The following is a 20,922-nucleotide window of genomic DNA, read 5'->3' as shown; positions in this document are numbered from 1 at the left end:
CCCCACAACTCAAGCCAGCCAAACCTGCCCTGAGGGCATTCGGAGCAAAAAAAAAAAAAAAAAAAGCTCTATAAACTAACAAGTATTTATTGTTCATTTCATAATATAGGAAGCCTCCAGTCAAAAGGAAGCTGACATTTACTAAGTAGTTACTATGTGCCCAGCACTGTACTACTTCACAAGTACTCTTTTAACCTTTACAGCTACACTATAAAATTATTATTATCTTCATTTTATGGCTGAGGGAACTGAGGCCCAAAGAGGTTCCCTCTTGTCCAAGGTCACACAGCTAGTAAGTGGCATTACTGAAATTTGACTTCATATATTTAACATTAAAACCCATGCTCTTTCAGGGCCAGGGTATAGATAGCTCAGTAGAATAAGTGCTTGCCTGGCAAGCGCAAGATTCTGAGTTCAATCCCCAGTACCAGACACACAAAAGTAAAACAAAACAATAAAACCTCCCATGCTCATTTAACAATACTATCTACTGAAGAAAGAGAGATGAAGATGAAATATAACTAATTTACCATAAAAATAAATAGGTTTAAGATCATTACAGAAGTAGTTACAATAATCATTATGCCATAAATAACCTAAAATGTTAGGTTATAAAAATGTTAAGCATATCTACTGAATACTTTGGAGAAATGTTCAAAAACAAAAGTACTATTCTTAGTATTTATTCAGTAGTTACCAAGTGATAGGCAATGGGTTAAGTACTCAACAATAGAAAGAGCCCCAATAAACAAAATAAAGAAATGCAAATGTGTTTCTACAGGGGAAAAAAAGCAATCATGAGTTATGGCTCATAATTCACATCATGAATATTTACATTTATTACTCATAACTCATATTATTAAGTACAATCCATATGCCTGGACAGAGATGGAAATGCTAAGTAAGTATAAACCTTTTCCTGTCTACCCAACTTTCCACTCATACCAGCCTCACCTCCCAATCAATGTGCAAAAGTGTGATCATTTTGAGCCCTACCTGAGACTGGCGTTTTTATTTTTATTTGTTGAATTCCTAGGTCCCACCTCTTTCACTGCATCATCCCAGAATCCCATGTTGGAGTTCTTAGTGTCAGCATTACTCCAGATACTACTGACTAGGTCAGATGCCCACTGGTTAGGAGGGGCAGTATTTATAGAGCCCCAAACAGAATTCCCAATGCTGGTGTGCAGGCTGGAATGCTATCAAAGAAAAAGAGAAACATGATTACGGCTAGCGATATTAAAAAGATACAGTGCTCAACAACTGCAAAAGATAGGCAAACACTGGTCCTTATCAAGACAGCTTAGGAAAATGTACCCACTGTGTTATTCCGGGCTCTGTTCGGTTGCTGGTGTTGCTGCTGCTGTTGTTGCTGCTGCTGCTTCTGCATCTGCCTGGCCTCTTCCTGCTGGATCTCCAGAAGTGACTTCGTGGTGCCTGCTGGTTTGCTCACGTTTCCCCAACCTGAGAGCTTCTGTTGCTGCTGCTGCTGCTGCTGCTGCTGGAGGGCTTTCATCAATTCCCTCTGCTGGCGCCTTTGCTGTTGCATGAAAACAAAAGCTGAGTCAGTGTTGCTACATTTTTCCAAGATACAAATAAATGCCCAGCATACCAAACAGAAGGCTAACAAATATACCTGCTAAAGAAAATCAACTTGAGAGAGTAATTGTTTTTTCTTGGACAGGGTAAATTATTTTGCTATAAATAAATATTTAAATTGCTAGATGGACTAAAAGAACAAAATAATTACAGACAAAATTCTTAAAATTTAAGGCTTTTTGGTTAAGTATAAAAAAATATATGTTGGGGCCGGGGAGATGGCTCAGTAGAATAAGTGCTTCCCTGGCAAGCACAAGGGCCTGAGTTCAAAAGCCAGTTCGCCAAAAAAACAAACAAACAAAAACAACAACAACAAAATACATTTATGTACCAAAGCCCTACCAAAATAAGAAATATATGTACATTTTAAAAGCAAAAATGACAGGCTGGCAAGATAGCTCAGCAGACTAAGCATCTGCTTCGGCAAGTACAGGAACTGGGGTTGGATCCCTGGCACCACATGCCACACTGGCCCTGCCCCAGGGCATGCTGAGCCAGTGACAGAGTCTGAGCGTGGTGACATACGCCTGTAGTCCCAGTACTGGGAGGCTTGAAAACAGGAGGATCACTATGAGTCTGAGCTGCATACTGAGACCTTACACAAAATACATTTTAAAAAACCCTAAAAGCATAAATAAAAACACAAGATAGTTTTAAGATAGTTAATGATGACCAGGTATAACAGACCCAATAAACTGAAATCACAAAAAAGGAAGCATAGAAACAGGCAGACTCATAGAAAAAGCATGAGAGTGTGGGAGGAAGCTCCACCAGAAGAGATGGTTGAAGTCTGAACCTGAAGCAGTGAGCCCCATGTGGTCTCCCCAGCACTGTGCAGTCAGGCAGCTAGCTATCACACCTTAACTCAACAAAAAGGCCACACCAGACTGGCAGATTAAGCTGTAAGGAAAATGAACAGCCCAAGAAAATAAACTGGTAGGTACACTTGAGTGTGGGTGCTCCCCCACCAGAATAGCCAAAAGAAAACATCACAGGGAAGCCCACCAAGGCAGTGCATGTATCAGGGGTCCAGTCAGCTTTTCAATGTTTATCTGGTAAGCATGAACAGCCAAGGATTACCAAATATGACATCTGCTCCTAAGTTAAAAGCCAAAGACCAAAGCAAAGAAGATTCAATGGAACAAAATGGACAAGGGAGGCCAGAGAGGTAGCTCAGTAGAATAAGTGCTTGCCTGGCAAGTGCAAGGGCCTGAGTTCAATCCCCAGTTCCGCAAAAAAAGGATAAGGGAACACAGAAATTGGCTTTTAAAAAAGCTGTAGGTAATATCCTTAGAGAGGGCTGGGGAGATGGCTCAGTGGAATAAGCGCTTCCCTGGCAAGCGCAAGGGCCTGAGTTCAATCCCCGGTTGAAAAAAAAAATCCTTACAAAGGTTAAAATGGTACAAGCCAATAAAGTAAGAATAAAAAATGCTTATATAAGCAACTGTCTCATCCCAAAAAACCCCAAAATGCACAGACAGACACAAAACAGGAGAAAAATCAGTCTGGAAAACCACTGCAGAAATTCCAGGAACAAAACAAAACAAACAATAGATCCAGCACCAAGATGTTCCAGAATGGAATATTTTAAGACCCTCAAAAAGGATGTCTCAAGAGGATAAATTAAATAACCTCACTGTAATTTTCTCTGTGTGAAAATATACACTGAGTGGCACTTAGAGTGGTACAGAAAGAAAAGTTCAAAGAAAATGACAAAAATACAAATGAAATGGCTATGAACTTCTGGGAGGCAAAGGTGATGAAAAAGAAAAGGGCTGTGCTTAGGGATATAGCTCAGCAGATTATCTGCTTAGATGTAAGGACCCTTCCTTGGGCTTACCACAGAGAAAGAGGAGCGAAAAAGGGAATGGAAGAGGGAAAGAAAGGAAGTGGGAAGGGAAAAGGAGACTAAGACAGGGAGGTAGAGAGAGAGAAGGCCTGTGACTCCTACTCATTACTACTGTTAGTATGTTTTCATTCAGCAGAGACCAAAATTATTGCAGTACCTTCTAGTCATGAACAGAGAAGTAGACTCTGCATCTGCTGATAACTTTTTAGAGAAAGATGACTTTGTAAATCAAGGTGGGAAATAAGGTAATTATCCAGGAGAAGAAATATTTTGGGGCTGGGGAGATGGCTCAGTGGAATAAGCGTTTCCCTGGCAAGCACAAGGGCCTGAGTTCAAACCCCGGTTCTGCCAGAAGAGGAAGAGGAAGAGGAAGAAGAAGAAGAAGAAACAAAAAAAAGCCCAACAAGAAATATTTTAACCTAATGGATGATCATGTATATAGCCAGCTCCCAATTTTCTTGGTATGCCTGTGGCATCATATGTCAGTGAATCATACAACCCCGATCCAGAAATGACAACCTGCATTCTCTAATAAACTGATGGTTCTACCTCCACCATATCCACATAAAGCATGACCTTCAAGACACTGCTATACCATGTCAGTTTTTCAGACATGCCTTCTCAAAAATGGATAGTTCATACCAATCCCAAACTCCATCCACGACTTCCAATACTTTATCATTTCCTTTTCTTATCATTTTCCTTACTGGCACTTTTCATCTTCTGATATGCTGTATGTTTTATTTAACCCAATTGCCCACCTCATTGCAACTACAGAATTTAAACTTAGCGATGTCCCCAGCCTGGGAGTCAGTATTCAGTCACTAGATGGTGGGTCTGTCAATGAATGAGAAGTCTAATGACTGGCCTTGTGAATTACTTCTTTACCTCTGACAGAAGTATCACATTCCTTTTGCTCCCTTTTTCCCACACTTGTGCAACTTCCCTATCCTAGTGATAAACTTGGGGGTATAATTCAACACAGATATTTTATTTTTGTCTATTATAAGTTTTTCTACATTTATCGGGGAAACTAAAACCCTCAGAAAAAAATGGAGTCTACTTTTTTTTTTTTTTTTTTTTGAGGTACCAGGGATTGAACTCAGGATCTTGAGCTTGCCAGGCAAGTACTTATCTACTGAGCTATCTTCCCGGCCCCTGGAGTTTACATTTTAAACCACAAATCTGCAAAAGAATTATTTGCAAAACACACCCATACTTCAGAATAACCCACATTCTTTCATAGTTGACCTATTTGTAAGAGCTATAGGGGCTGGGAATATAGCTCAGCTGCATAAGTGCCTGGCTGGCAAGTGCAGGATCCTTGGTACCAGGAAAAAAAAAAAAAAAAAAAAAAAGCCCCAACAAACTACAGTAAAATGTTCAAAGAAACTGAACATTTATGTTATCAATATTAAGGTTATTCATATTTGTCAAGGTAACCAAATTATAAGCTAAAAAGTTTAACAATGAAGATACCATTCAGATACACAGCAATTCTGACAGTAATGACTGTCTTCAGGAACCACTAATTAGTCATGCACACTACATCTTCCAGAACACTATGGCCAGATAATTCTTATTTTAAAAATTTACCTCTTCTCGAAGCTGCCGTTCTCGTTCTTCTTCTAATTTTTGGATTTCAGCCAATGACAGTGTAGCCTGGGACTGACATGCTGTTGTATTAGACTGCTGGCCCCACGTTGAAGAAGAGGGAAGCTAATAAGTAAAGATAAAGGCAGGAGAGTTCATGAGAAAATGTCCCTAGGAGGGCTGGCGAGATGGCTCAGTGGTCTAAAGCACCTACTTAGAACAAGCTTAGCAAAGCACAGGGACCGCAGTTCGATCCCCCAGCACCACATGCCAGCCAGCCCCGCCCCCTGGTGGGCTGAACTGGCCACACACACACACACACACACACACACACACAAAATAAATAAATAAATTTATAAAAAAAAAAAAAAAAAGAAAATGTCCCTAGGAAACAGGCAATATGCATCATGTATAATCAGAACACTCATATAGCCCTCAATTATTATTATTTTTTAATGTATTTAGTACAGGGTCTATAGGGTTTCACTACGTGGCTTGGACTTGTAGTGATCCTGTTTTCAGTCTCCCAAGTGCTGGGATTACAGGCATGAGCCACCATGCCCAGTCTCAGTTGCTGTCTCAGCGAGCCCTGTGGGTGGGGCTGGCAAGACTCTGAGGATCAAACCCCAGTCCCTGCATCTGCCTAAGCAGGCGCTTTAATATGCTGAGCTATCTGGCTGGCCCTGTAGCCCTCAATTCTGTTTGCAACATTCCTTTCAAAATGTTTTGTTTTTCCTTTTGCATACTGTTTTCTGTTTGCCTCTTCTGCCTAAATTTTATTGCCTCAGAACAAAGTTTAAGACACTTAAAATCAAGCAAACATCTATATTTGTTCTACCATTTTGAACAGCAAATTTGTTACACTTGGGGTTGACATATAAAGGCAAACACAGTTGTAAAAAAAACAAAATTAACAAAAGAATAACTAAATTAACTTGAGGATAAAGATGGCAACAAAGCACACAGAATGACTTCTGTTAAGGGAGCTGAAGTAGGTAACTACTGGGCAATGTAAGTGTAATTCTCAGTCTTCTCAAAGTCAGTCACTGCTAAACAGGCTGACTATCTAGTCACAAGCATTAACCTGCTTTTAATCAATACTGGAATTCCACTTTTGCAAATAGGCTTATAATACCTCACTGTGGAAGGTGGGGTCACAAATTCAAGCCCAGCCTAGGCAATTTAGTAACTTGGTGAGACTCTCAAAAATAAAAGCACTGGGGATGTAGCCTAGTGTGAAGGTGCTGGGTTCAATTCTCAGTTCCTCAAAAACAAAAACCATATAAAAAACTTTTTCTATCTTTTAAAATTAATTACTAGTCGGAGAGATAGCTCAGTCGCATAAACACCTGCCTGGCAAGCACAAGGTCCTGAGTTTGATCTCTGGTACCAAAAAAACCCAAAAACCTAACTAAAGCAAAATATAAATATGTGGCTTCTGGGCTAGGGGATATAGTTCAGCAGCACAGCACCTGCCTGACAAGCATGAAGTCCTGAGCTTGATTCCTGGTACCAAAATAAAATAAAACAGATGTGCGCCATCTGGCCCCTTGCTCTTCTTGATCAGAAAATGATACACTTTAATTTGGAGCATCCTATGAATTTTAAACTAACAAAACCAACAATAATAAAAACCACTCATCAGAATTTTAAGGCATAATACAAAATATTATTTTAATAAAGCAATAAAATGTATATTTAACGAAAGTAATAAATGAGCACAGGTCAAGACAAATGAAATACCAAAATAATCAATGTGTTTACAACAGAAATAGCTAAGTGTGGAACTGATAAGATAAAAGGCATGAACAGTTTAAACTGTCACTGGGCTGGGGAAGTAGCTTGGCAGTCTAAGCACCTGCCTGGCAAGCACAAGGACCTGGGTCAATCCCCCATGCCAGCCACTGAAACTGGGCATGGTGGCACATGCCTGTAATCCCAGCCCTGGGAAGGCTGAGACAGGAGGATCACTACGAGTCTGAACTGCATAACTAGACCCTGTATCAAATAAATAAAATAAACTGTCATTAATATTGCCAAATACTAGCAACAATAAAACTTCAGCAAATTTTGTAGAATATATGATAGATACTAGGGAGTAATGGCAAACCTTTTAAACACCATTACCCAAACTGCAACTCAAAACCCACTTATTTATTGTGAAGTAAAACACTGCAATTAAAGTTGGATAATGAGGCTTTAGTTTAGCAAAACTACAACTCATACAGTAAGGAACATCTTTTGCTTTAAAAAAAAAAAAAATCAATATGCGTGCTATAGGTTTGCTACCATGCACTGCACTAAATTCTAAGTTCTTCTTTACCTATTTTTATCCTGACTGAGCTCCTTCAAGACAAGGGAGACTATAGCTCATTGCTAACTACAGACCTACCGTAAAGTCATACAACATTCCACAAATTCGCTCCTCCAGTTTCGTGGACAGTTCCAAGCACTAAAGATCCAGGCTTGCTGACTGATCCACACCACTTCCCTCTCACGCACCATTATCACCCTCTTTTAACTGCTCCAGTTTTCACTTCTCTTTAATCCTGGTGATGCTCTGAATCTTCCTAAAACACCCTTTGCATTCGTACCTCTTAATCCAACTGTCAATAAACACCCAAGGCAAACAAGCCATATGTTCTGACTCCCATTTTCACACCTCAACAGTGATGTAACTACTGCTTCTTCTGTACATGATGTGATCAAATTGTAGGATGAATGTTTCAATTTTTAAAATTACAGTAAAAGACTATCATTGATTCCTCCTTAAAATATTCTGGTCTCACCTCAAACATACTTATTCCATCATTCTTGGCACTATTTCTTTCTGGACAATAGTTTCTTTTTTGAAAAATTTAAACATTCACCACAGCTGGCACTCACTCCTGTAAGTCTACACACTCTCTGAAGGCAGAGGCCTTCCTGCTTGGTCCTAAGAACACCACCCTGGTGTGGAGCAGCACTCAACACACCCAACAACCAGCATCTGCATGCTACCCTGTTACTAGTCCTCGTTTATTTAAAGCCTCACACCAAGTACATGTGCTCTGCTTTCTTTTAGCTGGCGAGCAGACTATGTGGCCTGTGCAGCAGTTGATTGTAAAGTCCTGCAGATGCCGCGCCTCCCCGGGGGTGGGGCGTGCTGGCCTCCCTGCAGGTTCCCCGGGCAGGTGGGCAGGTGGCAGGTGGCGGCCGTACCTTCATCTGTGCCAGCTGCTGCTGCTGCTGCTGCTGCTGCAGCCTGCGCAGGGCCTCCTGCTGCTGCTGCCTCTGGCGCACCAGCTCCTTCTGCCGCTGTAGCTCTAGCTCCTTCCGCTTGCGCTCCTCCTCCTCATGTCGCAGCCTGGCTGCCTCCTCCTCCATCCGCAGCCGGCTCTCCTCTAACCGACGCTGCGCCGCTTCCTCTTCTTCTCGGGCCCATTTGGCAGCCTCCTCTTCCTTTCCAGAAGGAAAAATTAAAGGAAAAGGCAGAACTTTTTATAACAGTAACAAAAAATTCTGAATTACTTTCAAAGGGCTCTGTAAAATGAATTACTTTCAATGGCTCTCTATATCTCAACAAGAAAGCAGGAGCCCTGTCAGGAATGAGAGAAGGCAGAAGTGAGTTTACTTTCAAAACATATTTATAACAGCCACGAAGGCCTGGCACACTCCCAGGTGAGTGTGACTTCAATGAATTACTGCACTTTACAGTTCACAGAACTCCAGGTCTGTCACTGTAAAAGTCCTGATCTGAACTAGCTTGCTTCCAGCTGCACAGAGTCTCCTGGAAACACCGCTCAACAAAGACCACACAAGCTCTTCAGGCTGCCAGGCAGAAGGAGTCAGCACACCCTGGCAAGGAAACTAGACTGCGAAGCTCAGCCAGTCCTGGAGCCAAAACAAGTTCTCGGCACCGCTTCACTTCCCCCTTGGTCCTCCTGCTTTGTGGCTCAAAATCCTGACTCCTCACTCCCTAACCCATCCTTCACTTCCACTACCTTTCTCCCAAGGCTCAACTCTGTCCTGCTTTCTTCCCTTCAAACTACTCTACTGTGCCCTACGGTGTTAAGAAAGTTTCTTCACCTTTGCAGAGTCTGTGTCTACCTACATCACTCTGTCTCACCAAGATAACATATTCTCCAAAATTTAGGGCAGGTGGCAGCCATAAGAAGAAAACTCTTAAACTTCCTAGGAGGTTAAAGCCTCCCTTGCCTTTTAATTATGTCCAAATACTCCTCATCCATCCATCTCTTCTCACTGCTTCTAATAGAGTGGCAGTGAACCTAAGGACATGTGCCACAGCTGGCTGTCATTTTGGGGCAGCTTCTGCTTCTATCTTGGCAACAACCACTCCTTTCAGTTTCCTCCTTACAGATAAAGTCTTACAGTACACTGAACATTTAAATCACTGAATTTTCATTTTTCACAGAACTGGAGAAACTAATCTTTAAATTCATACAGAACCAGAAGAGATTCAGTACTACAGAATTAATCCTAGGTAAAAAAAAAAAAAAAAAGCAAACCGGGGAATCATCATTCTGGACCTTAAGTTATAAAGTATTATATAAAAACAGCATGGTGGTGGCACAGGCCTATAAACCCAGCACTTGGAAGGCTGAGGCAGGAGGATCATTATGAGTCTGAGACCAGACTGGGGTATAAAAGTGAGCTCAAGGCAGTCTGAACTGCGCTGTGAGACCTTACTGACACAAAAGCAGACACGAGGATCAACAGAACAGACAAGATGCAGAAACAACCCCAAGTACATTCAACTACTTCATCTTTGACAATGGGGGTAAAACATACATACTGAAGCAAAGATTGAATCTCTAGACCTGTATCTCTCACCATGTCTAAAATAAAAATGGATCAAAGAACTAAATATTCAAGAAGAAACAGCCTGCTACAAGTCAAAAGAGATAAAGTTATGGGTATAGGCAAGGACTTTCTGAACAGAATGCTAGCTGCATAGGAAATAGTGCTGGGAAACAACAAATGGGATTGTATCAAATAAAAAAGCTTCTGAACTCCTAAAATGTACAATAAAGTTTAAAAAAAAGAAAAAGCTTTTGCAGAGCAGAAGAACCAACCAATGGAGTGAAGAGACTACAGAATAAGAAAAAAGTTTTTGCCAGTGATTTTTCAAAAAAAGGACTCACATTTAAAATACATATTGGGGCTGGGGAGATGGCTCAGTAGAATAAGCGCTTGGCCTGGCAAGCCCAAACACCTGAGTTCAATCCCTGGTTCCGCAAAAAAACCCAAACAAAAACAACAAAAAACACCTCTTTTTTGGGCCGGCCAGATAGCTCAGAGGACTAAAGCGCCTACTTAGGCAGTACGCAGCAGCCTGGGTTCGGTCTCCAGGCAGGCCCAGTCCCCAGGGTGCACCAAAACAGTGATTGAGACTGGGCGTGGTGGTGTGCACCTGTAATCCCAGCACTTGGGGGGCTGAAAACAGGAGAATCACTAAGAGTCTGACCTATGTAGTGAGACCCTGTAGCCCCTGTACCAAATACATAAAAAAAAAAAAAAAAAAAACAGCCAAAAAACCCCAGAAACTAAAATATATAAAGGCTAGACACAGTGGTATATGCCTGTAATCCCAGCAATTTGGAGCCTAAGGCAGGAGGATTACCTCAAATTTTCAAGTTTGAGGCCAGTTTGAGCTACTTAGTGAGTTTAGCGCTCTCTCTCTCTCTCTCTCTCTCTCTCTTTCCTCTGATAGAACTCAAAAAAAAATTATACCCCCTAAAAAAAAATCCAAATAAAAAATTAACAAAATGAACAGACACTTCAATGAAGTAAAAATGACTTTGATAAAATACATGAAGAAATGTTCAACTTTGCTATTCATTAGAGAAACGCAAATTAAAACAGAGATTCTACCTTTGCTCAAAAGAATGGCCATTACAAAGAAATCAAATCATAACAATTGCTAGAGAGGCTTTGGGAGGAAAAGGAATGCTTTCACACTGTTAATGGGAATGTAAACTAGTTATAGTAGCACAATTCATAATCGCTAAATCTTGGAAGTGACCTTTATGTGGATCAACAGATGAATTGTAGAAATATAGATTTGAGACAAAAGCCTGATGTCCCAAGAGAGCACAGAACAATAGAAAGAGCCGGAAGAGAGTTGCTGTTTGCAAATTCCCGACAAGCTGGGACCCAAGGCTGCAGATAACAGCTTCTCCTGCAGGAGCCCTGTCCTTTGATCTCTTGCCTGGGATGTTATGGGCTGGCATTTGTGTGAGCCTAGTGTTAGACAAATGGTAGAAGTCAATAGAGACAGTACTTTGTATTCACTTAAGTAATTATCCACATTCCTTAGCCTGCCTTTACCCCTCAATAAATGTGAGATGCTTCTGAGGCTCTGGGCTCACTTGGAGAGAGACTAATCTCAGTGAGACCTCTAAAGCTACATTCATCAGGTCTTCTTGTCGTTTCTTTTAGCACCGACCGGTAATATACAACATGAATGGATCAAGCAAATGTGCTATTTAAACACAATGGAGTAAAGTACTACTCTGCCATAAAGAAAGGTTAAGTTTACACATGTGTAAATCAGGAGACTGAGTCAAAAATTTCTTTAACAAGAAAAACCCACACTGGACAACTTCAAGATATATTCTACCAAATTTTCAAAGACTGCAATCTTCTCAAAATGCTTCCAAAAATAGAAGCAGGAGCTCATTCTATAAGGTTTCAGTTTCTCTATGGAATTCTTATATAAAGGAAATGATTTCTAACAACATTACTTTTACCTGTTCAAGAATGAAAACACTTTTGAGAAAGCTAACATGAATGTTCTATTAGTTGAGTTTCAGAACACTAATTCATACTGTCTATAAAGTTCAGGAACTACAATGTGACACTTCCAAGTCCCCTAAGAGCCTTAATTTTCTTTACATGAGAGCATAATACTGAATGAGCCAGGTATGGTGGTGCACACCTGTACTCAGCTGCACAGGAGGCTGAAGCCATCGGATTGCAAATTCAGGGTCAGCCTAAGCAACATAGCAAGATCTTGTCTCAGAATCAAATATAAAAAGGGTTGGCTTGGGTTATAGCTTAGCACCAAAATAAAAAAGAAACAAAGAAATGAAAGAGTTATAGAAACCATCTTCTCAATGTCTTAAATCTTTCTTAGATTTCTTTTTTATATCCTCACTTGACTCAAAAAATTTCCCACTATTGTAATTTTCCTTAAAAAGCACTTGTACTGAAAAAACAAGATTTTCAGAGTTCAAACTGTAATCACTCTTTGTTTAAAGGTGCATATAAGAAGAGACAAACTGGTAGAAGACAAGTTGTTTCAAAGATATTTCTTGCATGAAGTCAGGATGGTTTTGGCATATACACTTAAATTTTATCTCAAAGACAGTTAACATAGAAATATACTTTGAAAGAAGAATGGCCTAGGTCTGCTAAGTCTTAGTTTGAAGATCTTTTCTGTAGACTCAATAACCACCATTATCTCCCTGGTGAACAGCAGCCCTGTGCTGGCAAGTTTGAGAGAACCTGAGATTTGCGTGTTGAGTTTATGACAGCAAAGAGACCAATTTAGAAGATGGCTTGTGTTCAGGTTGGAGGTATTTTATCAGCCAGCTGTCTGCAGTGGAAGCAAACTGGCAGTCTAAAGTATGACATTTGGCCTGCGGTTAAATTTTACTTAGTGCACAGAAAGGTTTTTAAATAAATTAACAGATATTTAAAAATTAAATTTCACAATCAAGTAAAAAAAAAAAAAAAAAAAAAAAAAGGTAAATTTGAGTCATTGGTAGAAAAATGGATATACTTTGGGACCATAACGTTAAGTAAACCCACTACACAAGCTTAAATATCACAAGGTTTCTCATACAAGAAAGCCAAAGTGGGGTCAGGGAGATGGCTCAGTGGAATAAGCACTTCCTTGGCAAGCGCAAGGATCTAAGTTCAATCCCCAGTTCTGAAAAAAAAAAAAAAGAATTAAAGTAGAAATACTGGGAGGATGTACAAAGGGATCACAAGAAAGCCGAAGTATAACAGATAATAGGAAGTAGGGAGACAAATCTTTTTCAAAGGGAGAAGAGATCAACAGATGAAGGGAAGTGGGAGGGAGAGGAGGGACAACAGATTAAAAAAGAAAGTAAGACCAATTTCCATACAAGGAATGTAAACATTAGCTCAGCATAACTATGAGTAACCATGTTATCTTTTGGGAGATTTCAATAGTAATTCTTCCAAGACAAACTGAATGAAATATGGAAAAAGGAACACTCCTTTTTTAGATACACTTTGTACAAGGATGTGATATTTCACATTCCTGAGTCCTAAGGGCATGAATCACTGAAACAAGTGTGTAAAAGACTTACTGTCACACCACCCCAGTGTTTGCAACAATGCCACTGTTGTATGAATCTCCCTCAGGTCGATTACTTCATTTTGCAGCTGAAAATGTCTTACCTGGGGCATTTATTCTTGTATATTCACTACACACATACTTTTTTTTCAATTTATTGATGTTGCAGGTTTCACGATGTTGCTATCTGGCCGGCCCCCTACGAAGTCTTATATTCCATCAGAAAATGAGCACAATAAATGGTATAGAACACACTGACTAAATATGTTAACTCTGAAGTAAGGTAGTGCTAAAGCTACCTCTAATAAAATTTTAGTTTCTGAAAAAGTATTTTACCTCTAATCTACTCAAACACAAGAAACAAATAAAAATCCAATCCTAAGTGCAGATTACACAGGTTGACTTCCACAATACAGTTAGGAGGAGAAACTTGATAAATACTACCTTCAACCAAGTGATCAAGGATTACAGGATTACATGAATGCTTTACAATAAAGCATGGTGATAATATGCACCCTTGAAATAATGAAAATACTACTTTGTCTCTGTGATGTTCTATCTCTAAAGTCAATTCAATATGAAAAAACCTTCAGACAAATTCTGATACAGGTACCTATAATACACTGACCAGTATTCCTTACAGCTGTCAAGGTCATTAAGGAAAAGGGTTGGGGATGCAGTACAGTGAGAGAGCACATGTTTAGCATGCAGGCAATCCTTGTGTGATGCCCATCACACAAAAACATCCATTAAAGTCTGAGAAACTGTCACAACCAAAAAGAAATCGAGGAGGCATAATGGGCTAAATGCAATGTGGTACCTGGACTGGAATCCTGGAATGGGAAAAGGATATTAAAGAGAAAATCTCACGAAATCTAAATAACGGTCTTTGCTAATAATTAACTGACAGGGTCAGTGAGATAGCTCAGCAGTCTAAGTGCCTGCTTACACAAGTGCAGGGAGGAGGCTTGATCCCCCTCCAACCCCGTACTGTATGACATGGTGGCCCTGCCTCCAGGTCCATTAAGCCAGCACCACATGTCATGCTAGCCCTGTCCGCAGGCATGCTAAGCCAGCTACTGAGACCAGGCACAGTGGTGCACACCTGTAATCCCAGCACTGAGGAGGCTGAAAACAGGAGGATCACTAGGAGTCTGAGCTGTGTAGTGAGATCCTGTACCAAATACATAAAAAAAAAAAAAAAAAAAAAAAAACAACTGACTGGCTTATTAGTTATAACAAATGTACTATGCTAATCTAAGGTACTGATACTACGTCATTCTAATATTTAAGAAAATGTATAGTTTTTTTGTTAGTAAACTCCAGTTTTATAACATTTTAGATTTTCAGGTAAATTAAGAAAATATAGAGACCTCTCTTATACCTACATATAAATAAATAACTAAAAAACCAAGTGTGGCTTGAGAGGTAGCTCTGTGGTACAGTACTTGCATAGTGTGTTCAAGGCCCTAGTTGGATCTGTGAACCACAAAATATAATGAACAAAATAGCCATGCTGGACCTGTTCCTGGGGAGCGCTGAGACAGCGAATGAGACTGGGTATGGTGGCACGTGCCTGTCATCACAGCACGTGAGAGGCTGAAAACATGAGAATCACTACAAGTCCAATCTGTGTAGTGAGACCCTGTACTAAATACATAAAGAAAATTTAAAAAAAAAATAAAAATGAACAAAATAAATGACCAAATGCAAGGTTTGAAGTTTGCAATTTTTGACCAAAGACACTGCCACTCATATGCCATCTAAATTTCCAACTTAAACTAGAAGGCAAGTAAAGTAAATTGCAAGTAAATAGAGGAAAATAAGAGATTCCAGTAGGAATCAATAAAAAGATAAAAGAAACAACAAATTAAAAGTCAGTTCTTTCTTGTTGAATTTTTTTTTCAAAGTTTTATTGATAAACAGATAGCAATGAGACAGTTTCAAATCTAATCGGAAGTACAGTTTCAACAAATAATACACTGCATATATTCTTCTCAGTGGTTAATTGCAAAAGTCAGTTCTTTCAAAAGGACAGATATAATTTGATAAAAGACCAAGACTGATCAAAAAGTGCAAACAACTGTATATGGAATTTAAGATGGGCTACTGCTGTAGATCACACAAGCATAAAAAGGGAAACATGTAATAATTAGATTTGTGCCACTCAATTTGGCCACTTAGGAAACACAGATTACAAACACTGATGACACAGACAAAATTCTGATTTGTATTAGAGTTTCAAAAATTAAAAATTTAGCCAGGTGTGGTGGTGCATGCCCATAATCCCAGCACTCAGGATACTGAGGCAGGAGAATCACTGTGAGTTCAAGGCCAGTCTCCTAAACTACACAGCACATGGAGACCCTATCTCCCCACTGCCAAAAAAAAAAAAAAAAAAAAAAAGTAATTTATCAAAACACTCTTCACAAAGAAAACTGCAGAATTAGATGGTTTTAATGCTGAATTTCATCAAATAGTAAATAAAGAACTATGGTCAATCTTTTATTTATTTATTTATTTATTAAATTTTATTTATTTTTTTTTTGAGTGTGTGTGTGTGTGTGTGTGGCCAGCTCAGCACACCAGGGGGCGGGGCTGGCTGGCATGTGGTGCTGGGGGATTTAACCGCGGTCCCTGTGCTTTGCTAAGCTTGTTCTAAGTAGGTGCTTTAGACCACTGAGCCATCTCACCAGCCCCTGGTCAATCTTTTAGATACACCTTATATACTCAAAGTACCATTCTTCAACTTCTCTTAAGATAACACCATAAACTAGACATGCGGCGCACATCCAGTACTTGGGAGGCTAAGGCAGGAGGTAACCGCTATGAGCTCAAGGCCAGCCTGAACTACACAGTGAAACCCTGTCTCAGAAAACAAAACAAGATAGAGAACTTGGTAAATCTATCATGGAAGTGTGAAAACCACAATTTAAGAAAATTATAGACCATTATCCCTCTTGAACACAGATGCAGTTATCCTTAACAAAATAGTAACAAATGAGGTTAACAAGTCATCAAGTAGAACATCTTCCAGGAACACAAAGTTAGTTTAATGTGAAAAACTCTATCAAATATAACAGAATATGAGTGGAATAAATGAGAAAGCTGAATTATCATCAATAATTGTAGACAGGGCCGGGGAAGATGACTCAGTAGAGTAAGTGCTTCCCTGGCAAGCACAAGAACCTGAGTTCAATCCCAGTTCCAAAAAAAAAAAATTGTAGACTACGTTATTTTGCAAATTTAGTATCTATTCATGATGAAGATTTTAGGAAATCTGAAATACACTGTAACTTTTTTGGTCAGGTAACAGGTATCTCCAAAATACTTTCAACATTTTGGGGCAGCAGGTGGATAATTGCTAGGAATTTAACTTAGGGGCCTGTGTACATCTAGTTTATATTCTACCACTGAGCTATAGCCCTATTCAAGATATTTTAAACGGCAACTCTTTTCAATTTATAGATTTACCATCCTAGTTATAATCACAGTAGACTCTTACTTGTATAGAAATTAAGGATTAGATTTTAAATATGAATGCAATGGCAGAAGGATAGTCAAGCAGTATTAAATCAAAGAGCAAAGCTGGAAGATACGCTAATTTGAATTCAAGATGCATAAACTATAAAATCAAATCTGTACTAGTTGCATAAAAACAGACAAAATGGAAGAGAAAAGTCCAAAAAGAACCTATTTATACAACTAATTTTGTCCAAAGCATCAAAGACTCTTAATGGAGAAAGAAGGACTGCAAAACTGGTGCTGGAACAACCCATTCCTGATATCATACACAAGAAACAATTCAAACTTACTATAAAAAAACACTATAAAACTAAAACTATAAATACAAGTACACAAGCTATTTGAGAAAGAAGAAACAACAAAACCCCAAAACAAAAGAAAAATTAGGCTGTGGATATAGCTCAGTGTGCACAAAACTCTAGATTCAATCTTTAGCATACAGGAAACAATTATCAAAATTAAAAATCTCTGTTCATTAAATTCCCTACTAACCAGGTATGCTGACACAAACAATCCCAGTGCTCTCAGGTTCTTTTTTAGTACAGGGTCAACAGGGTTTCACTAGATAGATCGGACTCATAGTGATTCTCCTGTTTTCAGCCTCCCAAACAATGGGATTACAGGTGCGCGCCATCATGCTCAGTCTCAATTGTCTTCTCAGTGCACCCTGGGGGTGAGGCTGGCACACTGGGCTCTGCCTAAGCAGTTGCTTTAGTCCACTATCTATCTAGCCAGTGCTCGGACTCTTAAGAGTCAAAGGCAGGAAGATTCGCAAGTTTGAGGCCATTCTAATCAACTTAGTGAAATACCTCAACAATAAAGAATAAAAATGTGTGGGAATATCACTCAATGAAAAGATCCTGGTTCAAATCATCCATATGCCACGGGGGGGGGGGAGATGCCACTAAGAAAATCAATAGGGGGGGCCGGAGAGATGGCTCAGTGGAATAAACGCTTCCCTGGCTAGCGCAAGGGTCTGAGTTCAATCCCCGGTTCCGCCAGCCAGCCCCGCCCCCTGGTGGGCTGAGCTGGACACACACATACACAATAAAAAAAAAAAAAAAAAAAAAAAAACAAAAAAAAACCTCAATAGACCACTCAAAGCCTGGTGGAAAAATATTTATAAAACTGTTGTTTAACAAAGAACATGCATACAAAATATAAGAAGTCCACATCTAAAAGAGCTAAAATTAAATTCTAGGGGAAAATATAAATTAAGACACTATCAAAAGTGAAACCCTAAGTGTTTCAAAGGATGCTACCAAGGGAAAAGAAAACTGGTGCTGGCTAAAACTGGACATTTCCATGTAGAAAAGTGAAATCAGATCTTCACCCAACACTACACACAAAAATCATCACATTGGAGCCAGGAGATGGCTCAGTAGAATAAGCGCTTCTCCAGCAAGTGCAAGGGCCTGAACTCAATCCCCGGTTCCACTTCCCCCACCCCCACCCATGCAAAAAAAAAAAATTTGTCACATTAGAAATTATTCTGCTTAGGCAGACACAGGGACGGGGTCTGTTCCCTGGCATACCATGCTGGCCCTGCCCCCAGGGTACACTGAGATAGTGAATGAGAATGGACGGAGTGGTATATGCCGGTAATCTTAGCACTTTGGAGACTAAAAACAGGACAGCCTCTATAAGTACGATCTACATAGTGAGACCCTGTAGACCCTGTCCTAAATACACTTAAAAAAAAAAAAAAAATTAAAACTGGGTGGCTTACTGGAATTTGATGTACTATTATGTTCACTTTGTGTTAAGCCTAAAACCTGCTAAACAAAAAAACAAATACCCACTCATTTTATTTTCACCACAGAGGAGAGCAAAATCTTTCTATTTATATCCCACAAACAGGTTTTTTTTGAGTCTTTTTTTCTTTTTCCTCCTACATCAAGGACTGAATCCAGGGCTTTCTCACTGAGCTGTGTCTCAGCTCCTTTTTATCTTTTGAGGTAGGGTCTCTTCAAATCTCTACACTGGAGGCCCGGGAGATGGCTCAGTAGAATAAGTGCTTCCCTGGCAAGCGCAAGGGCCTGAGTTCAATCCCTGGTTCTGCAAAAAAAAAAAAAAAAAAAAAAAAAAAAAAAAATCTCTACACCACACAGGTTGGGCTCAAGCTTAGGATTCTCCTGCCTCAGCTTCTCAGAGCGCAACAATTATACATATGAACCACCTTGCTCAGAAAATACATTTCCATTTGAAGAAAATTAAAGACGTAAGTGACTGCTATGGCTTGTTTCTAGAAGTCTCTCTAAATCACTCATAAAAGTGGCTTTACAGAACTTTTAAAAGTAAGGGTGCCCCATTCTGGCTGCAGGCAGCAGTGCCCAAAGGATGAGTAGCCTAGATAAGATACAAAGGGACAGAAAGAATGCCAGCTGTTCCTACTGCTGTGTTGCTTACTGCTTTTGCTGCCTCCTGTTTTGTGTACCACGACCTGTTGTTTCTCCTCCACGATACTCTGCTATCATGCTGCTCTGCATCTACAGACCGAAACCTCTATAAACTGTGAGCTGAGATCTTTGCTTTTTTAACTTTAGGTGTTGGGTATTTGGTCTCAGCAGAACAGTAATTAGGACAGTGATAAAAGCTTGTTAGGTTTCTTTTTGTAATTTTTAGAAACCTGAAAAGTTTTCAGATATATTATCTTACCATCCTAAATAGAATTACCAGCGTAAAAGACTCAATTAGAACAACAAACATCTGGTTACCTGTTTGCGTAACAATTCTTCCTGTTTCCGTCTTTCTTCCTCTTCTCTTCTCCTTTCTTCCATTCTTCTAAGAGCTTCTTCTTGCTGCTGTCTTTCTTCCTCTTCACGGCGTCTTAATGCAATTTCTTGCTCCCTCTGGCGACGCAGAGCCTCCTCCTGAAGGGAAAAAAGACCATGAATGGGAATGTGATATTTTGGTTCTATCACTCAATATATTATGCTAATCTGAAAAAGATATAGCTTATGTGCTGCTAAGTCTATATTAATAGTAAATATAAAAAGCATGTGAGTTCAGGGAGTACATCAGAAATTTTCTTAGAAATTATATTTAAGAGCCCTACGCCGGAAAGATGGTGGAAGAAGAGCAAAGAAAAAAGATCCCCTTGGTTCCAGAAAATCTCCTGAAAAAGAGGAAGGCATATCAAGCCCTCAAAGCCACCCAGGCAAAGCAGGCACTTTTGGCAAAGAAAGAGAGGAAGGTAAAGGAGATGAGATTTAAGCGACTGGAATCCTTCCTTCATGATTCCTGGCGGCAGCGGCGTGACGGGGTGCGTGTGAAATGACTCGAAGTGAAACCTCGCGCTTTGGAAGCACCTGATGAACATTCCTTGGCCTTCGTTGTCCGCCTCCAAAGTATTAACGGGGTGAGTTCACTAGAAGACCATTGCAAGACTTCGCCTGAAGAAGCTGTTCAGTGGTGTCTTTGTTAAAGTCACCCCTCAAACTCTCAAAATGCTGCGAATAATGGAGCCTTATGTGACCTGGGGATTTCCAAATCTGAAGTCTGTCCGGGAACTGATTTTGAAACGTGGACAGGGCAAGATTAAGAGTCAGACCTTCCTGCTGATGGACAACACTGTGATCGAGGAGCACCTGGGCAAGTTTGGTGTCATTTGCCTTGAAGACCTCATCCATGAAATCGCCTTCCCAGGGGCGCATTTCCAGGAGATTGCCTGCTTCTTGCGCCCTTTCCACCTCTCTGTGGCCCAGCACGCTACCAAGAACAGAGTGGGCTTCCTCAAGGAGATGGGCTCACCTGGCTATCGGGGTGAGCGCATCAACCAGCTCATCCGCCAGTTGAACTAGTTCCAGAGACTGAAAGGAAGTATAAGGGAATCGGCATGGCAGGCACCTCTCAGCACTGCCCAGTTTCAAGGAAGAGTTCCATTGTTCCCCATCATGCCACGGCTGAAATCAGCACTTGCTGTGGAGGAAGAGGTCCTGTTTTGCTGCATCTTCTGTCCTGGGGCTCACTGTGGGTGAATGACTTGGAGCTGTGGACCCAGCCCAGAGGCGTACTTGAGTCTGGA

General features: G+C 40.2%; 1 protein-coding gene and 1 pseudogene across 1 annotated transcript in view; one reads left to right on the top strand and one right to left on the bottom strand.

The window, feature by feature from the left end:
- Gigyf2 (GRB10 interacting GYF protein 2) overlaps window positions 1-20,922 on the bottom strand; it is a 173,696-nt gene that overhangs the window by 12,060 nt on the left and 140,714 nt on the right. Inside the window, exons 23-27 of the mRNA XM_023722065.1 lie at window positions 19,613-19,768; window positions 8,243-8,482; window positions 5,045-5,167; window positions 1,322-1,540; window positions 997-1,199 (exon numbers count right to left, since the gene is read on the bottom strand). Coding sequence (XP_023577833.1) covers window positions 997-1,199; window positions 1,322-1,540; window positions 5,045-5,167; window positions 8,243-8,482; window positions 19,613-19,768 — 941 coding nt within the window. The remainder of the gene's footprint in view (window positions 1-996; window positions 1,200-1,321; window positions 1,541-5,044; window positions 5,168-8,242; window positions 8,483-19,612; window positions 19,769-20,922) is intronic.
- On the top strand, window positions 19,963-20,915 carry LOC105742992 (annotated as a pseudogene).

The sequence above is a fragment of the Octodon degus genome, unplaced genomic scaffold (genome assembly GCF_000260255.1).
Source record: "Octodon degus isolate 3935 unplaced genomic scaffold, OctDeg1.0 scaffold00089, whole genome shotgun sequence".
NCBI lineage: Eukaryota > Metazoa > Chordata > Mammalia > Rodentia > Octodontidae > Octodon > Octodon degus.
This window is presented reverse-complemented; position numbering and strand designations above follow the sequence as displayed.